This window comes from Acipenser ruthenus, chromosome 19 (genome assembly GCF_902713425.1).
Source record: "Acipenser ruthenus chromosome 19, fAciRut3.2 maternal haplotype, whole genome shotgun sequence".
Lineage (NCBI taxonomy): Eukaryota > Metazoa > Chordata > Actinopteri > Acipenseriformes > Acipenseridae > Acipenser > Acipenser ruthenus.
This window is the reverse complement of record NC_081207.1, coordinates 19,014,619-19,035,758: the sequence shown is the minus strand read 5'-3', so window position 1 is coordinate 19,035,758 and position 21,140 is coordinate 19,014,619. Positions and strand designations below refer to the sequence as shown.

Genomic DNA, 21,140 nt, shown 5'->3' with positions numbered 1-21,140 from the left:
ATACTGAAGTAAATTAACTTAAGTTTTTAGTTTGCATTTATAAAACGTGCACACTTTTGTTTTTGCCTTACTGCTTCTAGACACATTTGGAACAAAAAATCCACACATACGAACTTTTAAACTTTTACTTTTAAAATAAATGCAGAAAAAAATGGCCAAATCAAAACACTTTTGTCTTCAAGATAAAACAGGCTTTATATCTAGATTAAGGTGTTACAATTACAAAATAAAAACAGTGTATACTAGTAGAAACGTTGTCATCACAAAAACAACAATACCAAAAATAGATAGATAGATAGACAGATAGAGTAAAAGGAGGGATCTGGACTGACTATTTGGCACATCTGTATTACTGCAGGTGGAGGGCAGCAGTCTCGTGGGATCCGCCTGTCGGTCATGGCGATGACATGGAGAGGTGGAGAAGAGGGTGTGTGTGCTTTCCCTCTCTCTGAGTGGCTGAGGGGCGGGCCTTGGGAGACTGCTCGGCCCATAAGATCTGGCTTGGTTGTGCACTCGGGTGGCCATGTTTGGGGAATATCCAGTGACACTGACGAAACACGTCAGTTTTAAAACAAAACAAGGCAAACCTGGCTGGGGAAAACAGCCGGCCTTAAAATAATTTAAAGAGGAAATAAATAACAGAAATCACCACGTACCCGAGGGGACATGCTTAGTTGTACGGGGAACTCCGGCCATCCCAGGTATAGGGTAACTGAGTGTAGGACGGATGCTCGTTCTGACCAGCTTAGCGGCAGTGGGGGCACTGCGTAAGCAGCACTTTTGTTTGTAGTTTTATTACTGTGTTTTATTTTCCCTTTTTCTTTCGCCTTTGGTTTTCATTATTATTTACGAGCACTTGTTGTACCTGTACCTGTATTGGTAAACACTGTGGTTCTGGTTACTGTTGTCAGTATCCAGTCCACGGACAACAGCGCCATCTACTGTACCACATAAATCTGTGCGCCTGAGCGGCGTTACAAATAAAGTACTGTCTCCTTGTGTCAGTGAATTGCCCACCACCCTTCCACAGACAGATTTACAGATTAGCCTCTGTATCCGATTTACATTCTTGCCTCCATCATACAATAGCTTACTCATATATTTAGCATAAATAAGTGAGTGGAAGGTTTTTCTTAACAAATAGTAGCATTTCTGCTTTTTCGCACATTACCCTGTTTCTCTTCTCATCCACAATATGCGAAGCTGCACTGAACAGCCGTTCACTGTCAGCGCTACTGCAGGAGGCAGACAGAAACTTCCGTGCAGATTCAGCTAGAATGGGAAAACGACCCTTGTTGGTCTCTCAGTATTTTAGCTTATCTCCACTTCTTTGAAGTGTGGGCTCGCTCATGTAGCTTTGTTTCTGAAGCATAACACTACTGCTTATAGCATCAGTTACTACCCCACCGGTACTTTTTTCCAATATCTCATCGTACATCGAACACAGGTTGTGGCTGGGTTTTGTAGTGCCGTCATCTGCTTGCTTTGGTTTCTTCGAAGCAGGTTCCGTTGAGGTCTGTTCCTTTTCATTCCCTTTGGCTTGCATGTTTTCCAGGTGTGTCACCAGCATTTGTGTAGCCAGCAGCTTTTTGTCATTACCAGTGAAGTACCTGTTCTTGTATCTTGGGTCCAGCAGGGTTGCAACGCAGTAGAGAGGTTCAATTTTCTCAAAGCGTGTTTCCAAGGCTTCCAGCAAAGTGTGTTTCATAGTCTTTACTCCTTGGTCTGAATCTGAAACTTTGGTCAAAAGTCTTTTTAAAGCTATAATGGAAGGGATGACATCAGAAGCAGAGGCTAAGGATGAACTCAGTTCACGAGTTAGTTCTTCAAATGGTGCTAGCTATCACTATTTTTTCCATCATCCCCCAGTGATGTACAGTGAGAGTTGTGGGGATTTCATGGTCAGCAGCATATGCTCCAAGCGCACGCTTCTGCTCCCAAAGGCTTTGCAGCATGTAGTGCGTGCTGTTACATCTTGTCTGTACGTCCTGCTGTAACCTCTTCCAAGGCATTCCGAGCCTGCACGCCTGCACCCTTTGAAGACGAGGATATGCCAACACAGAGTGTTTAAAGTGCCCAACAATTTTTCGTGACACTGCCAGTAAATTGGACACGCTGCGCTGTGATAACAGTCCTTCGTTCACAACAAGCTGGAGTATATGTGCTACAAAAGGTAAACTTGGTAACTGGACTCTTGCATTGCCTTTGCTATGTTTCTTGCATTATCCCTGATAACCGCATGAACTTTTTCCTTCGGAATTTTCCATGCTGCAAACATATTATCAAATGCTACTGAAATAGCCTCAGCTGTATGGAAAGTGCTGAACTCCTGTGCCTGTAGTACTGCCTATCCATTGTGCAGTTAAACTCAGCATTGACATTGGCGACACATCAGAGCTCCAAATATCCGTCGTAAAGCTCAGTGCTGATACATGATCATCTTCAACCAGTGTCTGTATTTGTTTTAAAACAACACTGTAGAGCTCAGGAAATGCAGTCTCGGACATAAACTTTCTACTGGGCAGTGTGTAACGAGGCTCCAGGCATTCAATGAGACGACAAATCCAGTATCTTGTGCAAAGGAAAATGGCTGATCATCCAGAGCTATAAATTCCATTAAACGGTTTGTAATTTCTTTAGCCCTTGCATCCTCACTTCCAAATTTTTGTGTACGTTTAAGTGTTTCATGTAGTGATAGTTGCTTCGGCGCAGCTCTTTCCTCCCCCTCTTTTTTTCCGTAGCCTTTAAGTAGTCCTTGTATTCAGGGGCATGGCGTGACTTGAGGTGATGAATTAAGTTTGTTGTGTTGAAATCTTTATCTCTGTTGCCACCACATGAAATATTTGCACCACATAGCTTGCAATCAGCTGCTTTGGAGTTATTTACATGCACTTTAAAAAAATCTGTACTCCTTAATTTATACATACTTACAATTGACAGAGAGCACACCTTACACACTATAGCGAATATATTCTTGTCTCACGGTTTATACGTCACCGCATAAATATTGGTAAACATTATCGACTATAAATAGCCGATAGCCGAAACGTTATTTCCCCCTTTATACCGTCTTTGAAATCAGTTTCTAGACCCCAGCTAAAGCGTGTGATAAAGTTGTTTTGCACAAAAAAATGTCATGAAGACTCCATTGACACCATAGCAACAGCAACCTGTCACCGAGCCAAATTACTGATTTAGTTAGACTCGGAGCAAAAGCAGCACTTGAAACACTATTTATTATAACCAGAGGACTCGTCAAGTTCCCTTGTCTCAGAATTTCTGTGACAAGTGGAATACTTCTTCCATTCCCTTTCATTTATAGTCTAAGCCCATGATAACATGACAGGTTACAGTTTGGATAAACATACATCACAAAGGGTCCATAGCAACAGCAGGCTGTTGCCAAGATGACTGTAATCTCCTTCTACACTTGATTTGCCCTGTAGTTTTATGCTTATATGGCAGGTTGCTGATTTAATTATTTAAAAATGTTGTCTTTTATATTCTTGACAAACGTATTGCATGAGTTCAGCTTACTCTCCATTCAAACTATAGCTCCCAATTTAAACTATGGAACCCAGGCAGCAAATGAAAGCTCTATGAAAGGTACTCTGACCTTAATCAAGTTTACAGTTGCTAGGCAACCATATACACTCTCCACAGAAACTGGCTTAAAGTGCATGTCCATTTTTAGTTGTTTATTGAGATGGACATCTAAATAAGCAGTTGTTTAACTAATTAACTAAGACATATTTTGTCCATTTATTTCAGCAGGGCATTTTAGGGAGAGGTGTGGTTATGGTTTAGTTTTTATAAATGTTGTTGTTTCTAGGTTTGTATCTAACTTTAAGCGTCTTTATCCGAATTTATTTTGAAAATGTTGTATTCAAATTAATCTTTTTAAATGTTTCTTTTAGATAATTTAGACTGCCCTGAAGAAAAAACAATGCTGGTTTCTGAAGTTAGGTTGCAGGTTAGAGATTTAAATTCTCTCCCCCGTTGCTTTAGAAACCCTATTTTGCAGTGATAAGATTGTTATGGAAGAACACCTGATAAGATGGGAAGAGATCTGATAAGAAAGCACGACATCCTTTGGGATTAGGAAGCACTTTTTCTCAAATGCTTTATCTTTAGGACACAGTACACTCTCTTTTCTCAGCGTATCTCGTTGCATGAGGAGATAAGCAATTCATTTCAAAGATGCACTAAACCAACTACGGCAGGGGTCAAAATATTTTTTGGGAATCAGCCGGATGTAGATTTAGGGGCTCCTGCACATAATAGAGGATTGTAAGTACCCTTGGAGTAATACATATACACAATTAGTATAAGAGAATTTTAAACAGCCTTATAGAGGATACTCTATGAACATTCACGTGAGTATTGTAGTTATTCCACGAATGAGGAAGATAAAATAAATGATAAACCCCTGAAGGCATACAGGGTTTCAGGCACACGGGACCCCACAATTTCTTGGCCAGGGTACATTTTCTCTTTAAATCAGAAATCGACTTATTGTGGGGTTTCTTACTTGATCTGTTCCCAGGTCTTGGTTGCCAGATGAAGCACCCACAGGTCTTTGTAGTGGTAAAACTGTTCACCGTCTGGAGATGCGAACTCCCCTCCAAAAACCCAGAGCTGGCCGCCAGCCTGCGACACCACGACGGCCTGCCAGAGGAAGGAGAGGGCAACACCGTTACAAAGTCAGCGTTTAGTAACCAGAATTTGACATCCAAAACTGGAAATGGATTAATAATCATTTATGATGGGTCATGGGGCCTACTGTAGAGATTGACAAAAGTTCACCAATATTCTCAGGAGGAAAGACTGCAAACACATATGATTAGGTTTGGAAAATTCACACACAGTGTTTCAATAAATCAGGAATTTTGGATAACATGGGATGTATTTACTGTATAATGAAAGTGGTGCTTAAACACTAAACCGTTCGTCTTTAATTCAGGACTTCAGGAAGTCTAAAACTCTGAGGAGTTCGTAATGGGTCCTACATTCTTCCCATAATTACGTGCAGGTATGACTCACTCTTTTGGGAATGTGGTGCAATCCTGTTAAGTCCTGTCTTTCAAATCTAAAGTCTGTAGTAGAATATGAATCTAGCATTAGGCACCAGAAAAGTACATTTTGTGGTCTCTCTTTATTACTAATGGGTTACTGTATGCAAAGAACAACCCACTTGAATATATTCTCAAACAGAATGGTTTGAGCCACCACATAAGAAATAAATATTGATTAAAATAAGGGGACATGTACTCATCTAGAGGTGCAATCAGCAATCAATCCCCTAATAGAATAATCAGACAGGTGGTGATAAACAATAATGGATGCACAGAGAACATTTCAGTATTCAAGAAAAACTGAAAACATGCTTGTGTGTATAATTATACACAGACATATATTAGATGCTTTCAGAAAACATTACTATTAAAAAGCAAGAAGACATCCGATTTTTCATTAGATGCCGCAATTTACCATCGCAAAACAAATACAAAACGGAAGAGGTTTAGTCTAGCAAAATGTTAACGAAATCCTGTGTTTCTGGGTAACGAACTGAGGTTCCAAATAGGGCAACAGGGCGATAAAACAACATGCTTTGAAACAAAAGAAGGTAAAATCAGTAGATTTAATATTGGCATTCTTTTGAAAAGATTACACATTAACATAAAAGGTATGTTGTGTTCTTGTCACTGACTCACCAGTGAACAACTCAACTCATTTTACACAGGTATATCCAATGTGAATGTAGAGGCCTAAAGTGTGTATGTATCCTAGCAAGGCGCTGCCATTGTTTATATACCGTACTAGCACTAAAAGGAGCACATTATCACACACTTAGGTTTTAATATAAACCAGCAATAGGAGACTTCAAACTGGGTTCTAATTAGATGCATCAATTCACCAATATGTAATCAAAGCTCAGGAAATTTAAGGACAGATTATAATAATTGATGCATCGATTAATTGCTGCAGCACTAGTTTATATATATTGTTTATGTATGGAAAATATATGGTAACACTAGCTCTTTCATCTTGTTGTATAATTACAGATGATCTAAAGCTTATAGGTGGTAACGTTACCTGGTGCGCACAGCGGCGCGGTGGAGGGTTTGGAACGTCAGCTTTTGTCCAAGAGTTCTTCTTAATGTTGTAAAAAAACAGATCACTGTACAGAAAGGTCTGTGGAAGAAAGAAAAAGCAAAGTTGTGAACTAGTTCTCAGGTTTGGCCCGATTCTTAAAATCACCATGCAGAGGCGCACACACACAAAGAAGTTTACCTGACTAGCATACTACTGCGGACTTGTGTGCATGGTACATGTTTTAAAAAATTTAACTAAAAGTAAAAATCGCAATTTATAGCTCTTGTTCCTTACATTTATGGCCCTTCTGCAAATGTTTTGATTCCCATAAAGTTTAAAAGAGGTACTCTTGCAGTGGGCATGATGTTTGCTTTGAATGTGTATTTTTAAGTGTGCATCAGCGATCTCAGTATGCACTCACTTGGCTGTAACTGATGGCCACTGCTTGCGTGAGACGAAAAGAAGCAATGAGAAAACCTAGACAGCGCATATTAACTCCAGACTTTAATTGCACGATTGAGGAATGACCTAATAACTCATTGGTGGAGAATCACAAGTCAATGAATTAAACATATAGGTCATTCCTCAGGAGTGCAATTAGAGTCTTACCTGGTAACAGCCAATACTGTAACCTATTTCTAATAGGGCTGTCAGTTAAGCCTCCAAATAGCAATCGATTAATTGGGCACACAAAATCGAATCGTTCGAATAAATATCGATGATTGTACTGCCCACATACATTTTCGCTCCATTCCTCTCCCCCCGGATGTGATTATTTTAATATCATTGCAGTTAAGTAAAAGCTTGTGAAGGCGAGGGGTAATTAATCCTTGGTAGTGTCAGGAGAAAAAACAACACACAACATTCTCAACAAGCCTAAAGCAAGTTTAACATACTACAGGGGTGTTACTAACTAAAATATTTATTCCAAACAGATATAGGTCAAACTGATCGTTACTCCAAAATTGCGTTTCACGTCACTGATGTTTTTTTCTTAACGTTACTGAATATTGTTAAATATTCACTATATACAGACGTGCTCAAATTTGTTGGTACCCCTCCACAAAAAACGAAGAATACACAATTTTCTCTGAAATAACTTGAAACTGACAAAAGTAATTGGCATCCACCATTGTTTATTCCATATTTAATAGAAATCAGACTTTGCTTTTGATTTTTTATTCAACATAATATTGTGAATAAGAAAACAAATGAAAATGGCATGGACAAAAATAATGGGACCACTAACCTAATATTTTGTTGCACAACCTTTAGAGGCAATCACTGCAATCAAACGTTTTCTGTAGCTCTCCATGAGACTTCTGCACCTGTTAACAGGGAGTTTGGCCCACTCTTCCTGAGCAAACTGCACCAGCTGTCTCAGGTTTGATGGGTGCCTTCTCCAGACTGCAAGTTTCAGCTCTTTCCATAGATGTTCGATAGGATTCAGATCAGGACTCATAGAAGGCCACTTCAGAATAGTCCAATGTTTTGTTCTTATCCATTCTTGGGTGCTTTTAGCTGTGTGTTTTGGGTCATTATCCTGTTGAGGACCCATGACCTGCGACTGAGACAGAGCTTTCTGACACTGGGCAGTATGTTTCGCTCCAGAATGCCTTGATAGTCTTGAGATTTCATTGTGCCCTGCACAGATTCAAGGCACCCTGTGCCAGGCGCAGCAAAGCAGCCCCAAAACATAACCGAGCCTCCTCCATGTTTCACTGTAGGTATGGTGTTCTTTTCTTTGAAAGCTTCATTTTTTCGTCTGTAAACATAGAGCTGATGTGACTTGCCAAAAAGCTCCAGTTTTGACTCATCTGTCCAGGACATTCTTCCAGAAGGACTGTGGCTTGTCAATATGCATTTTAGCAAATTCCAGTCTGGCTTTTTTATGTTTTTCTTTCAAAAGTGGAGTCCTCCTGGGTCTTCTTCCATGGAGCCCACTTTCGCTCAAAAAGCGACGGATGGTGCGATCAGAAACTGACGTACCTTCACCTTGGAGTTCAGCTTGTATCTCTTTGGCAGTTATCCTTGGTTCTTTTTCTACCATTCGCACTATCCTTCTGTTCACTCTGGGGTCGATTTTCCTCTTGCGGCCGCGCCCAGGGAGGTTGGCTATAGTTCCATGGACCTTAAACTTCTTAATATTTGCAACTGTTGTCACAGGAACATCAAGCTGCTTGGAGATGGTCTTGTAGCCTTTACCTTTACCATGCTTGTCTATTATTTTCTTTCTGATCTCCTCAGACAACTCTCTCCTTTGCTTTCTCTCGTCCATATTCAGTGTGGTGCACACAATGATACCAAACAGCACAGTGACTACTTTTCTCCATTTAAATAGGCTGAATGACTGATTACAAGGTTGGAGACATGTGTGATACTAATTAAAGAAACTAATTAGTTTGAAATATCACTATATACCAATTATTTATTATCTTTTCTAAGGGGTACCAACAAATGTGTCCAGGCCATTTTAGAATATCTTTGTAGAATAAGCAATAATTCATCTCTTTTCACAGCTTCTTTGCTTTATTCTATGACATACCAAATACATGCAAGTATACATGAAAAAATAGCTTTTAATTTCATCACTTTTCAGGAGGAATGAAGCATTATTTCAATGAGCTGTAAGGGTACCAACAAATTTGAGCACGTCTGTAACAGTTCATTTTGAAACTCCAAAGAAGCGCAATACAGTCAGTTGTCTTTAATGTGCACAGTTTATTTACAGGCTGTTTGCCAGGAATACCAGCCTGCCATCCTGCTCTGGATTCAAGGTGGCACGCTTTTTTGTTTGTTTACATCGAATACACAGAGGGGTGTACTTACAAAGCATTTTCAAAACTGATTCGCTGGTAGGATGGGACCAGCAAATCAGAGGCTAGTTAACACGAGCAGGAAAAGAAGAGCACGCCCACTGCTTGTCTGGCAGAAATACTGTAAATAGCAAGGCAGGGCGTTCGGTGCAGTTTCATTGATAAACTTAATAATTTTATTAACTATGCACGTTACAAAAATGTACTTATTGAATCGATTATCTAGTAATTATATCAATGTATATAATGAATGGAATAGACCAAAAAAACACATTTTCGATTTCATCGTAGCAGCCCTAATTTCTAATACAGCATGCTAAGCAGGGTGGTTATAAAGTCAGTACTCTGCTATGGAGCTAACCGCAGAGCAATGAAACACTATGAAAACCACCTCAGGTCATAAAGTACATAAAATGTTATACTAGTGAGGGGCACTGCTGTCTCCAAGTATACATAATGTGTCCCCTAGTTTGGTCTTTCCCTTCTCAATAACATGTGTTTGGCAGGTGGATGGCAGAGAGGTTCCAATTGTCATATAACCAGCCCTGTATAGCTAGATGTACAATGCCCCCCCCTCCTTATAAGTTTAATTTAATCAAAATCAATGTGATTCTAGTCTGAATTATTCAGAGACACCTGTATTAGCAACCATCTGTATCGAAGGACCACTGTCTGTAGCAACCACACTGATTAATCTCTTTAGGGTGATTATACTGCACTTAAATAAAAAGGGAACCAATCTACTCTGAGAAAGGATCCTCGAAGAGGTTCAGAAGCATTTAAACTAGAAAGGAAGGGGGACAAAATCAACAAAAAAAACAGAAGGGAGACTACATCAAAACAAGGGCAACAACTCAGGTAAGATAGCAATTAAATGTATTTATCTAAATGCTAGAAGCTCAAAAACAAAATGTTAGAACTTGAAGCTACTGCACTAACAAGTAACTATGATGCGATAGGTGTTACAGAAACTTGGCTATCCGAGAGTGATGGAGACGAATATGTGGCGTAGGGGTAGGTTCTCCTTTGCTATACTCATTTCTAATGTCATTGTATAACAGATTATTTTGCTTGGTATCTGAATTTGGTGGTCTATAGCATGCCCCTATTATTATGTCCTTTGAATTTTTGACCATTATTCTGACCCATATTGATTCTGCGTTGTTTTTTTCTTCCAGATTTAACACTTGGGCTTCAAGACTATTTTTGATAGTCACACGCATTTGCCTTTCATTCTTGGGAGCATAAGGGACAGGAGTTCAGGTAATGGAATACACAAAAATGTTGCACCCTGTGTATTCAGATAGGAAACTATATGAAATCCCCATCCCTAATTCTAATAATAAACACTATTAAAACAATATTCATAATACAAAATAATAACAGTCCTTCTCAGAGCGTTGTCGCTTGTGTAGCCTTTCCCAAGTCAGTGCCAATCTTGCTGAGTGATACCAACGAGTCCTGGAAAGATTGTGAATGGCATTTTTGACCTGAACACATCGGATCCCAAATCAAAAATCGGACATCTTACTGTGAGACGGGATATGATGTAAACGAAATGTTGATTTCACAACAAATAAAGCTGCTGTTTTATCTGCAAGTCTGGGAAACTGACGCCAAATAAGGCAGAACGTTACTTTTTTTCACTGTCATAATGAAGCATCCACTCCAAATGTTCATCTTTGTTTTTTTTCCATAATTACTTTCTTTATGATTTATTGATTTCAGCGCTTTCCTTTTGGCTTATTGGTTGCTTAGTTGTAGAAAACCCGATTTGTAAAAGATTTGCCATGTCGCGGGAATGAGTTCCACCAACACAGCACTTCGGTACTCAATCTCAGATTCTGACTGTACAACAAATATGATGTGCGGCGGGAAAGTCAGGATTAGTTTGTAGTTATGTTTTTAAAAAAATGGTTTGTAAATTAATTTTCAGCTTTTTGGCACACTGGCCCATTGCCCTGGATTCATGAAATGGAAGCCATGTGCACTAATATATATATATATATATATATATACTAGTTAAATGTAACCAGCCCTGAATGCGAAGCGTATGAAAGCAAGACGAGCATTAATTATTTTCAGACCGTCGAGTCTGATTCCAATTAAATGTCAGTATGTCATAATTTCGGTAAAATTGAATCATTTATCTCAGTGTATGTGATGTAGCTTCAACATTTCCCCAAATATTAGTAACTTAGCTACCTATTGGTGATGATGGTAATAACATGATCCAACCAACATTTTATACTAATTCGCTCACATTTATGTCATCATTAAAGTTACACTGTAGATGATGCAAACGTTAAAATATTAAAATAGTAGGAGGCTGTGTGGTCCAGTGGATAAAGAAAAGGGCTTGTAACCAGGAGGTCCCTGGTTCAAATCCCACCTCAGCCACTGACTCATTGTGTGACCCTGAGCAAGTCACTTAACCTCCTTGTGCTCCGTCTTTCGGGTGAGACGTAATTGTAATTGACTCTGCAGCTGATGCATAGTTCACACACTCTTGTCTCTGTAAGTCGCCTTGGATAAAGGCGTCTGCTAAATAAACAAATAATAATAATAATAATAATATTAAAAAGCAACCAATTACATTTTGTAATGTAATTGCTTGATCTGGAATCAAACTAATTTAGGCTACTTGTGCTAGCTATGTATATATTGTTTTAAAATTTAATTGTGTTGGTGAGCGAAAAAATCGTTATGAAACTTACCCGAGTGCCTGTAAATGATAATCCGCTTCTTGCGCTGTGTATCATTTCTCATCCAATCATATTTCGATGCGATAATTGGCCACTTCTTGCATTGGCCGTAATTTCACAGCCAATCATGTTTCAGTACAACCACAGGGTTATTCACATGACGTGAACACCAAATACATCACGTTACGCAGGGGGTGGGGAGGCAAGGCGAGGCGGCACAGGAGCCCTGCAGAGCCTGTTCCGCTAAAACAAACCTGAAAACTAACTTCACACTCGCAATTATGATTTTTTTTTCCAATTCTGTAGGCCCTGTGGCTGCCTTTTTTGACCTGGTGGCCCGCCGGGCCTATAGAATGGTAGGGGAACCACTGACTTGGCTCATTGCTGGCATTAAAATAAGCAGAAAAAAAAACTTAATTATACTGCAACAGTTCAGAAAACAAATGTCAAGCACTGCTGTGAGAATCATATTTACAGTCTTCCACTAATAATGTAGTTTACAAATGAAAATACCTGTTTATCTTATTGCTGGCATTACAATAACAATAAAAAATATGAAACAGTTTAGTAACAGTCCAGCAAAGTCATGTGAGAGCAATCCTATGTACTGCACAAATTAAGTTTTACTGGCATTACAATAACCAGGATAAAATATGAAACACTGATAAAAAATTAAAAAAGGCGCAGTGTTGACTGACTTGTTGCTCTACACAGGTTCACTGCTGTGTATCACCCGGTTGTAATTTAAATGGCGCCCCTTTTAATGTAAACGCATAATGAATCCTCCCAATGGTTTCTTTGCTGATTCTGCCTTGTTAAATTTAGCAAATAACAAGATGTGTGTCTCTGGTCAGAATATCTTTATGAAACAAATGATGTGTAGTGTAGTGACTACATCCCTACAGTAAAGCGATACATTTCCTTTGAATATATAGCTAGAAAAATAGCTTTGAGCTTGTTTCTTCTTCGTCAGGTAATATAATGTAATTAAGAAACGGCCATGGTTTAATATTGATAATTACAGCGTTATTAAAGGCAGGAAGCATGGAAAGAATAAACTAAACAATAATTCAACTCGCAATTCATTTGGGTGTTTAATTACAGATTTAAAATTACTTCGGGAAAGCCCTGCCTGAGCGCAGTACAGTTTTCACAAAAAAAGATTAAAGATTCTTAAGTTAACTCTTAAGTCAAGGTTCTGTCTATTGAAAGAAAGTACCAGCGCTTTTCTGGGTCGACTACACCACTGCTGGTAATATGATCCTTTAATGGTATTGACTCCTACATGATCAATGGAATGACAGCAAAACTCATATAGATAACCAGATTTATTTTTTTTTAGCCCTGTCTGTTACTGAAACACTGCATTTTTTTTTCTTTGTTGGTGCAGCTGCCATGTTGAGTTTCAGCAGACACGTGAGTGAAGTCACATGATGAATAAACTCAACTTGCAAAAAAAATGCACATGGTATATCTACTTTAATTACTACATGATGCATTTAACTGTGTATTTTCAGCGCTAAATCAATATTTTGATTACATTTTTACCACAATTTTTGTACCACGTTTCAAAATGATTGAGATGATGATATTTCTGAAATGTTTTTTTTTTTCAAAAGGGAAATAAAACAAAAAACGTCAAATTATGAGCATTGTAATAATTATTTGTTTGTATTCAATTATACAACAAGTTCAAAACCACAAAGTTTACGAGCAGCACCGAGCAGCACTCTACATAGAGGCAGAATCGCCAAACGCCTGCTTCTCCCACCCTGTACAGGAATGTGATGTGCTTTTTTACAGAGAGAAATCAGAGAATCAGCTGCAAGACAGATGCAAATATGCTTATGTTAATGCTTTGTAAAAATGCTCTCAAAATGATAGGTTTACCTCAAGATGGTGGAGTCATGATTTAAGGTTGATATTTATGATAGTAAATTGCGAAAGTTAGTAAACTGAGTGACATTTATTGTCAAAAATGCGCGCATTTTAGCCTTAGAGGGAACGCTGTTTCTTATGTTCTTATAGAGCATATAGGCAGCTTTAGCTTTCATTTTTCCCCCACTAGGGCAATGGTAGGTAACTTTGTACATACCATGTGCTTAATTATACAGCTGAACCCATCAAGCCTCTGACCAGATCCTAATCCTGGAGTAGAATGGCCCAGATCCCCAGTTGTCCACCCCTGCAGTAGGGCTTCACATTGGCCAATATTATGACTATTAACCACTTCAACACCATGACGTGAAAACCCACTTACAGTACCATGCTGTACCTGCATACGTAAAGTTTCCCATTCTATGATCGGTTTCTCAGTCTGTTTCATGTTTCATTCTCTAAGGCAGTGGTAGTATTGTGGAATGTGCAATGAAAGTCAGGGGAGAGTCAGGTGACATCCAATTGCATGTCACGTAGCGATTCCAATCTAGCTGTGGGCGTTTAGAAGACCGATATATTGCGAGAAGCCATTCAACTTTTACAAGAATATATATATATATATATATATATATATATATAGTGTTTTAAATCATTATTTTTTGTTTTATTATTAGTTTTACTTGTTTAGTTGTAGTTTATCTAGTTTTTAGCGAAAGCTAAACATGGCAACGTACGTGGTCTTTCTATAATGAGCTACGGGAGTGAAGTTGGTTTGGAGGATTTCGATACCAGCGACAGTGATGCTGACTTATCACTCAGCGATGATGATGAAGAGGATGTGGAGCCAAGAACAGTACAAACTGTACAAACAAAAGAGCATGCAGCTACTTTACAGGTAAGCCAGCTGCAAACGGGAAGCTGTTTGGTTTGAAATGGCAGTGCTGTGACGAAATACTATCAAAACACAGCACTGGGTACAGGCAATGCGGCAGCCAGATCCATCACAATGCCTGCGCAAAGTAGCTGTGTACACGCATTTGTGACGATCCCTCCAACACAAGCGAAGCAGACACCGTAAAAAAGGTACAGGGTCTGCTATTTCAAATGAAAACAAAAGACACAAGAAAAATGTGCAGTGGTTGCGAAGGCAACCCCGGGTTCTGTTGTATTGAACATTTCAATAAATGGCACAGAGCAAGTCAATACTGACACACGTTTTGATGTTGTTTGACTTTTATTTGATAATTACTGTTTACTGATTATTATTAGCAGCGTTTTTGTTTTAATTGTAAAAAAAAAAAAAATTGTTTTTATCTCTATATTGAACATGGTTATGTAGTACACAGAAGCATAACGGGTTAATGAAAAACACAGTTTAGGTAATTTATTTGTGTTTTATTCATCATATGTTAACATTTTATAGCAATTACAGTTTTGAAAACATTATTATTATTATTTTCAAAATCTGGTACCTGGGAAGGGGTTTCATTTTTACATCTGGAGTTGAAGTGGTTAACAGGTGGGTTTACAGCTCCTTTTATACCATCCTGTCCATATGAGGTGCTGGCAGCAATCCCACATATACCACCTGAGTTTCCATTATTACTATAAATAGGCATTCTAATCTGTGTGCCGGGTTAGCCAAACACACGCAATGCATGCAAATAGAAATACCAAAGTCATACTTACTTTTTGGCCATTGAAATATTCACCACCAAACAGGATTAGCTCATCTTTCTCAGGATGGACAGAGAGGGAGGCATTTAACCTGTGGGCGAAATCAAAAGAAATACAGGATACTGCATGAATGTTCATTCTGCATAAAAAAAATATTAAGGGATCTCAATCTCCTGAAGAACATTGTAAAGTTGTACACTACAAGGCTGATTTAGCAATTTATGAAGCATGCAGATTGCACAGAGAAATTGTCCTAAACTAGTTAGAAGAGGAGGATGGCGAGACAGTATAACGAGACACACTTTTTTCAATGACAGGCCACAAACTGGGAGACCAAGAGTCACAACACCTGCCCAAGATCGACAGATCATTTTGCAGCATTTTCGTGATGTCAATTGTTAATCAGCACAATTAAAAGTCACTGCACCTGCTCTAAAACAGTCATTTTTCGATCATCTAGTGAATTTTATAAGTGATAAGTTTCTTTTGATGCTCAAAAATAAGTGATAAGTTTCTTTTGATGCTCAATATAGTTTAAGTTAGTAGTAGTTGCAGTAGTAGTAATTTAGAGTCCATGTAGCCTATACAGTTACCAGACTAACATTCACCCTAAGTAATGCTTTATAATTAGTTTAAGGCTGACAAAACTGTAATAAATATAGGTGTATATTTATTATTCGTAAGAAAATAGTATTAATCACGCAAATTTTTGCTCAAATGCAGCATCGATTATTATTATTATTATTTATTTCTTAGCAGACGCCCTTATCCAGGGCGACTTACAATCGTAAGCAAATACATTTCAAGTGTTACAATACAAGTAATACAATAAGAGCAAGAAATACAATATCGATGCGCAGTTAGTTACAAAACCACCTCTGCGATATCTCTGCTCCGTCTCTCTCTTGCAGCTTGGCATCACTTCAGGTCCTCTTCCGTAGCTCATTTGATCAAACCCTTGAACGTAAACAGTTTTGCTGAAAAGCACTTCAAAACCAAGACTACAGCAACAACGACAACAATCTCCCTAACTTCCAAGGAGTTGTGGGCTCTCTAAACATTAAGTGAGAATTACCTTTTGTAATTTTTGTTTATCTTGCTCTGTTTGTTTATCTTAATCTGCATTGGTTTGGTAGCATTTTGAAGCTGGAGTTGATTACTGTGCCGTCTTGTTTAGTAACAAATTCAAGTTTGTAGTTGACATTGCATAGGCTAATTTTTTTTCTACTGTACAATATTAGGGATCTACCTAAACCGCGATTTCGCAGAAATCGTGAAATTGAGGGGTCACCGCGAAATACACTTCTTAGGGGCCAATGCATACAAACAAGTATGGAGAGGGGGAAAAAAAGAAACCTTGTTTAAATGAACTACTGCACAACGCAAGCGACGCAAACTACGTATCTTCCTTCTGTTGATAGCCCTTTTTGATTCCTTCGCCGTCCCGTGTGCATTGCACTTAAGCAAAAAACCAACAAACAAAAAACGTCCACAAATAACATTTACACAAAAAAATTCTCCAAAGTGGTTAACGTTCTTGTTTACTATTCAAATGACAAAGTTTTAATCAGCCTATTAGTGCGTCTTTACTGCTTTTATGTGATCTGTACTGTGCAGGAGGGGGCGGGACAAAGTTGGTGCTGCATTGTTTTGATTTAGGTTGCTAAAATCTAGTTTTCAGCATTGGAGATAAAATAGTAGAAATGGACGACAAAAAAAGCAAAGTATATTTCGGCTGATGATTGTTTCAAGATATTTCCCAAAGAAACACATGCAGACTGAGGTAATTGTTTTGCATATCTTAATGTCTTTGGAGAAAATACGATCCGCAATTTAGCTTCAGAATCACACATTAAACAAAAGGCTACTACAGAGGCTGCTGAAAAGAACGTAAAATAAACAGTTTTCAGAAACCAAACTGTAAAGTCAGCCCAGACAAGTAGTATTCCTGTCTTCAAGTTAAATCAGTACTAAAACGATCCAGCACAGCCACCTCGCTTCAACCTGCTGTTTACTTTTTCGCAGTTGGAATTTTAGACCCGAATAGCCACGTCTTCTTTGTTTTGACTCGGTACTATAAAATAAATTATTGGATGGGACAAATATGACAACGAACATGCTGCATATATTGCCTTTATTAAAGTATGCCAGATGCCCTTGAGGGTAACCGGGTTTTGGGGCTGTTTCTAATCGATTTCCACATCTGTGTAACTTGGCAAAGCTTTGCCTTAACTTCCAACCAATTCAGTGGATGCAAAACAAGCAGTCTCAATGTATGGGCAAGTCAACTGCAGGGGGATGCTGCATGCTTGCCTTTAACAAATGACAGCACTCTGTTTTTAGGCTTTTATAGTGCTCTGAAATACTGTCTACTTAGGTTTATTTAACGTTTAAACAGGTCCGCAAAATCCTCATTTTATTCCGCAACATACCCGTGAAAAAAACGTAACATTTACCGCGATTTAAGTAGACCCCTATACAATATAGGTCGAAGTTATAATACGCAATGTTTGACAGCTAGCGACTATAAAAAATATCACATTATATATTTTTTCTACAGAAGTGTTTTTACTAGTATAAATGCAAAGTGTTATTTTTGTGTGACTATGTTGTAAAACAAATGTATAAATTGCTGACAAGCACACAATATAATACTACATTAATCTTTGTATTCAGTTTCTGAAGTAAATGCAACAAGTAAACAATACCTGTTCGTTTTTGTCATAAATACAACAAGTAAACGATATCTGTTAATTGTTTAACATTTATAATTATAAAACAGTTTAAACATAGGCCCTATTTTTACCTGCACTGTCTATTTATTCTCGGTATCCTATCGGTATCGGCCGATATGGGTAGATAACCATTGGCTATCGGTATCGGCCAAGAAAATCTTATCGGTGCACCCCTATTAAAAACTCTTATCAAGTCTCCCTGTGGGAGGAGTTTCCGTAACACTGCAAATAAGGAGTCTGTGTCTCAGCGGTTTTCGAGATGTGAGCTATTGAAACAGCAGAGATGGGTTGACTTTCATACACTGGAGGAGCTGCCGGATTTACTAAAGCACGACACCCCCTACATGGGGGCTAAACCCATCATGCAACACCAACCTCATCTGCCTTACCGAGGTGAAGGGGGAGGGCAGGCTGTCTCAACAACTTGCGTCTTCTTAGAATCAAGTGCCTGGAATTCAGCTATCAGTGCTTCAAGATCCTCCTGGGGATGAAAGGAGATACAGAATGATGAGAATAACGTTTGCAGTATCAGCTACACTCTTGTGAAAGCCCTCCACCAATTTCAATGATGTCATTTCAGCCATACAGGTATTTATTACTGCCAAGTCCCAATCCCACAGTGTATATTGACCAATCAAATGCATTGATGAGGGTGTGGACAAAAACTGATGTATTTAGTGGGTGGCTGGGAGTCAGCCAAGTGGCCAATCCAACAGTTTTGTATGTGACTAATACCCTAAAGCAGAGGTCCCCAAACTGGTGGTCACAGAACTGTTTCAGGGAGATCACGAAACTACCAAATAACAATCTGAGAGATTCATATAAGCCTTTATTATTACATTTAAATAGTTCACCTGCTCCAGTATGTACTGGGTACAGTGCATTGTGGTGAATCTTTTGTATATCATATGTAAGGGCTTTTTCGCTCATGTTCCTAGTGCTATTTGTACAGAGTGAGTTATGACAGAGGCCCATTTCACAAAAGTCCTGCGATTGCAATGTGCTTGCGATGAGGTTGCTAGGAGGCAAAGAAAAAAATGATACGATTATTGAAATGGCTGGTCAAGACAAACCCGTTCTATTCGGCACGTTTTCTGGAAGTTTTAGTCACGAAGAAAAAATAAGTTGCAGATGATCACTGATGCTGTAAACACTGCTGGGGAGGAGCAAACAGTAGCTGAAATAAGAAAGAAATGGATAAACCTAGCGAGCAGAACAAAATGAAAAGAAAAGGGTGATGAAAAAGCTTTAAAGTTGATTGAGGTAAACCAAAATACCTCACTGTCGACAGATATGGAGCTGTGTAGAAGTGACAGGTTGTACTTTGAAGTTCTATACATACATACAAACATACATACAGCCATTCTTCAGCTGTGTAGAAAGAAAAGTAAATGCAGTACACGTATAGAAAAAGTTTACTTATCTGTGCTTACTTTTCCTTTTTACTTGGCCTAACAGTATGTAGCCAGCTCAGCACACTCGCTACCTTGACACTTTTATTAGTCTTTATTAGGGGGCGTGCCTGTTAATCAAGCTGCATCTAGCTTCATTATTTAAATGTGTGGGGCAGGTAATAACAGAGGTGGCCGCTGCAACAACACAACTTTGTTATTGCTGTGGTGACCTTTAGCCGAGACGAATTGTGGAAAGTGCTTTTTGTTTCCATGATTTGGGGATCGGCGGTTTTCTTTTAGATAGTTTTTATCTAGAAGTGAGAAGGAGGTGCTTGTCACTCTCTTTGTCACTTGAGTTTGGTCCATTTTATTTATTTGTATCATGCTTGTGTGTTATTTAACTTAAATATTGTACACATTTAATGTAGTTTGTATTATTATTACTATAATAATAATAATAATAGGGCAGCAGTGTGGAGTAGTGGTTAGGGCTCTGGACTCTTGACCGGAGGGTCGTGGGTTCAATCCCCAGTGGGGGACATTGCTGTTGTACCCTTGAGCAAGGTACTTTACCTAGATTGCTCCAGTAAAAAAAGCCAACTGTATAAATGGGTAATTGTATGTAAAAATAATGTGATATATTGTAACAATTGTAAGTCGCCCTGGATAAGGGCGTCAGCTAAGAAATAAATAATAATAATAATAATAATAATAATTCACATAATAACTGCTGCATGGCACTGTCACCAGTTCAAGGCAATCTGCCCAATAATGCTATTATCATACTGAATAAATCAGCACTTTTCTTATATGATTGTATTTAATAAACCAACCCTGCTTCTTTTTACAGCTTGACTTTTCCTCTGTTACTGTTTTTCACCCACATAGCTTTGGGTTACACATCATGAAAAATCATTTTGTAATTATAAACCTTTTGTACATATCCCTAAAATAATTGTATACTGCAGTTATACCTCCATTTCAGCCCTATACATGTGTGCGTGTGTGTGTTGGGAGACAAGCTCATGTTGTCATCAGAATGTTTTACTTGAGAAATCCATTTAAAAATGTACAATACCACAGCGAGCTAGTAGTATGACGGCCATGGTATGTCCTAAAACAGGATCTGCGATGAAAATTGCTACTTGGTGGCTACTGTCTGGCACTCGCAGGTTTCTGGTGAACATCGGCGATGTCACAGCCCTGTGAAAGTTTGATAAAACTTTCACAGGGCTGTGAAAGTTTCATCATTTTTTTTTTTTTTTTTTTTTTATTTTTTATTTGCAAGGTGCTTGCTATTGCTAATCGTCCAAAATCGCTTTTGTGAAACGGGCCCCAGTTCATTATACTAAGAAATGTATCTGTATTTCCTGTTCATACTGTAAAAAGATCATTCAAAAATATCTTCTGATATGCAACTGTAAACAATCAGTTTGAAGACAATATTTCTCAAGGTCTCAAGCTAGTGTTTGTATATCACAGTTAATCTACTATACTGTATAATGCTGTATATTAAATATATTAGTGATGGCTTATTTGACATAATTTGTTGGGGGGTCGTGACAGGCAGAAGCCGTCGACACAGTGTAGAGCAGGGCTTCTCAAACTCCTGGGAACCCCCTGTGTCTGCTGGTTTTCATTCCAACCGAGCTCTCAATCACTTAACTAGACCCTTAATTGAACTAATGATTTGCTTAATTATACCTTTTTTTACTTGTTTTCAGCTCTTGAACAGTTATATATTATAAGTTAGCTATAACATTTGATAAGTAACTTGAACTGCAACTGTTTAAGAGCTGAAAACAAAACAACAAATGTCTAATTAAGCAAATTATTAGT

The 21,140-nt window shown here is 38.4% G+C and overlaps 1 protein-coding gene across 1 annotated transcript in view; it reads right to left on the bottom strand.

Moving 5' to 3' along the window:
• LOC117424313 (kelch domain-containing protein 4-like) overlaps positions 1–21,140 on the bottom strand; it is a 44,617-nt gene that overhangs the window by 22,709 nt on the left and 768 nt on the right. Inside the window, exons 2-5 of the mRNA XM_058992561.1 lie at positions 18,297–18,388; positions 15,185–15,263; positions 6,097–6,195; positions 4,532–4,668 (exon numbers count right to left, since the gene is read on the bottom strand). Coding sequence (XP_058848544.1) covers positions 4,532–4,668; positions 6,097–6,195; positions 15,185–15,263; positions 18,297–18,388 — 407 coding nt within the window. The remainder of the gene's footprint in view (positions 1–4,531; positions 4,669–6,096; positions 6,196–15,184; positions 15,264–18,296; positions 18,389–21,140) is intronic.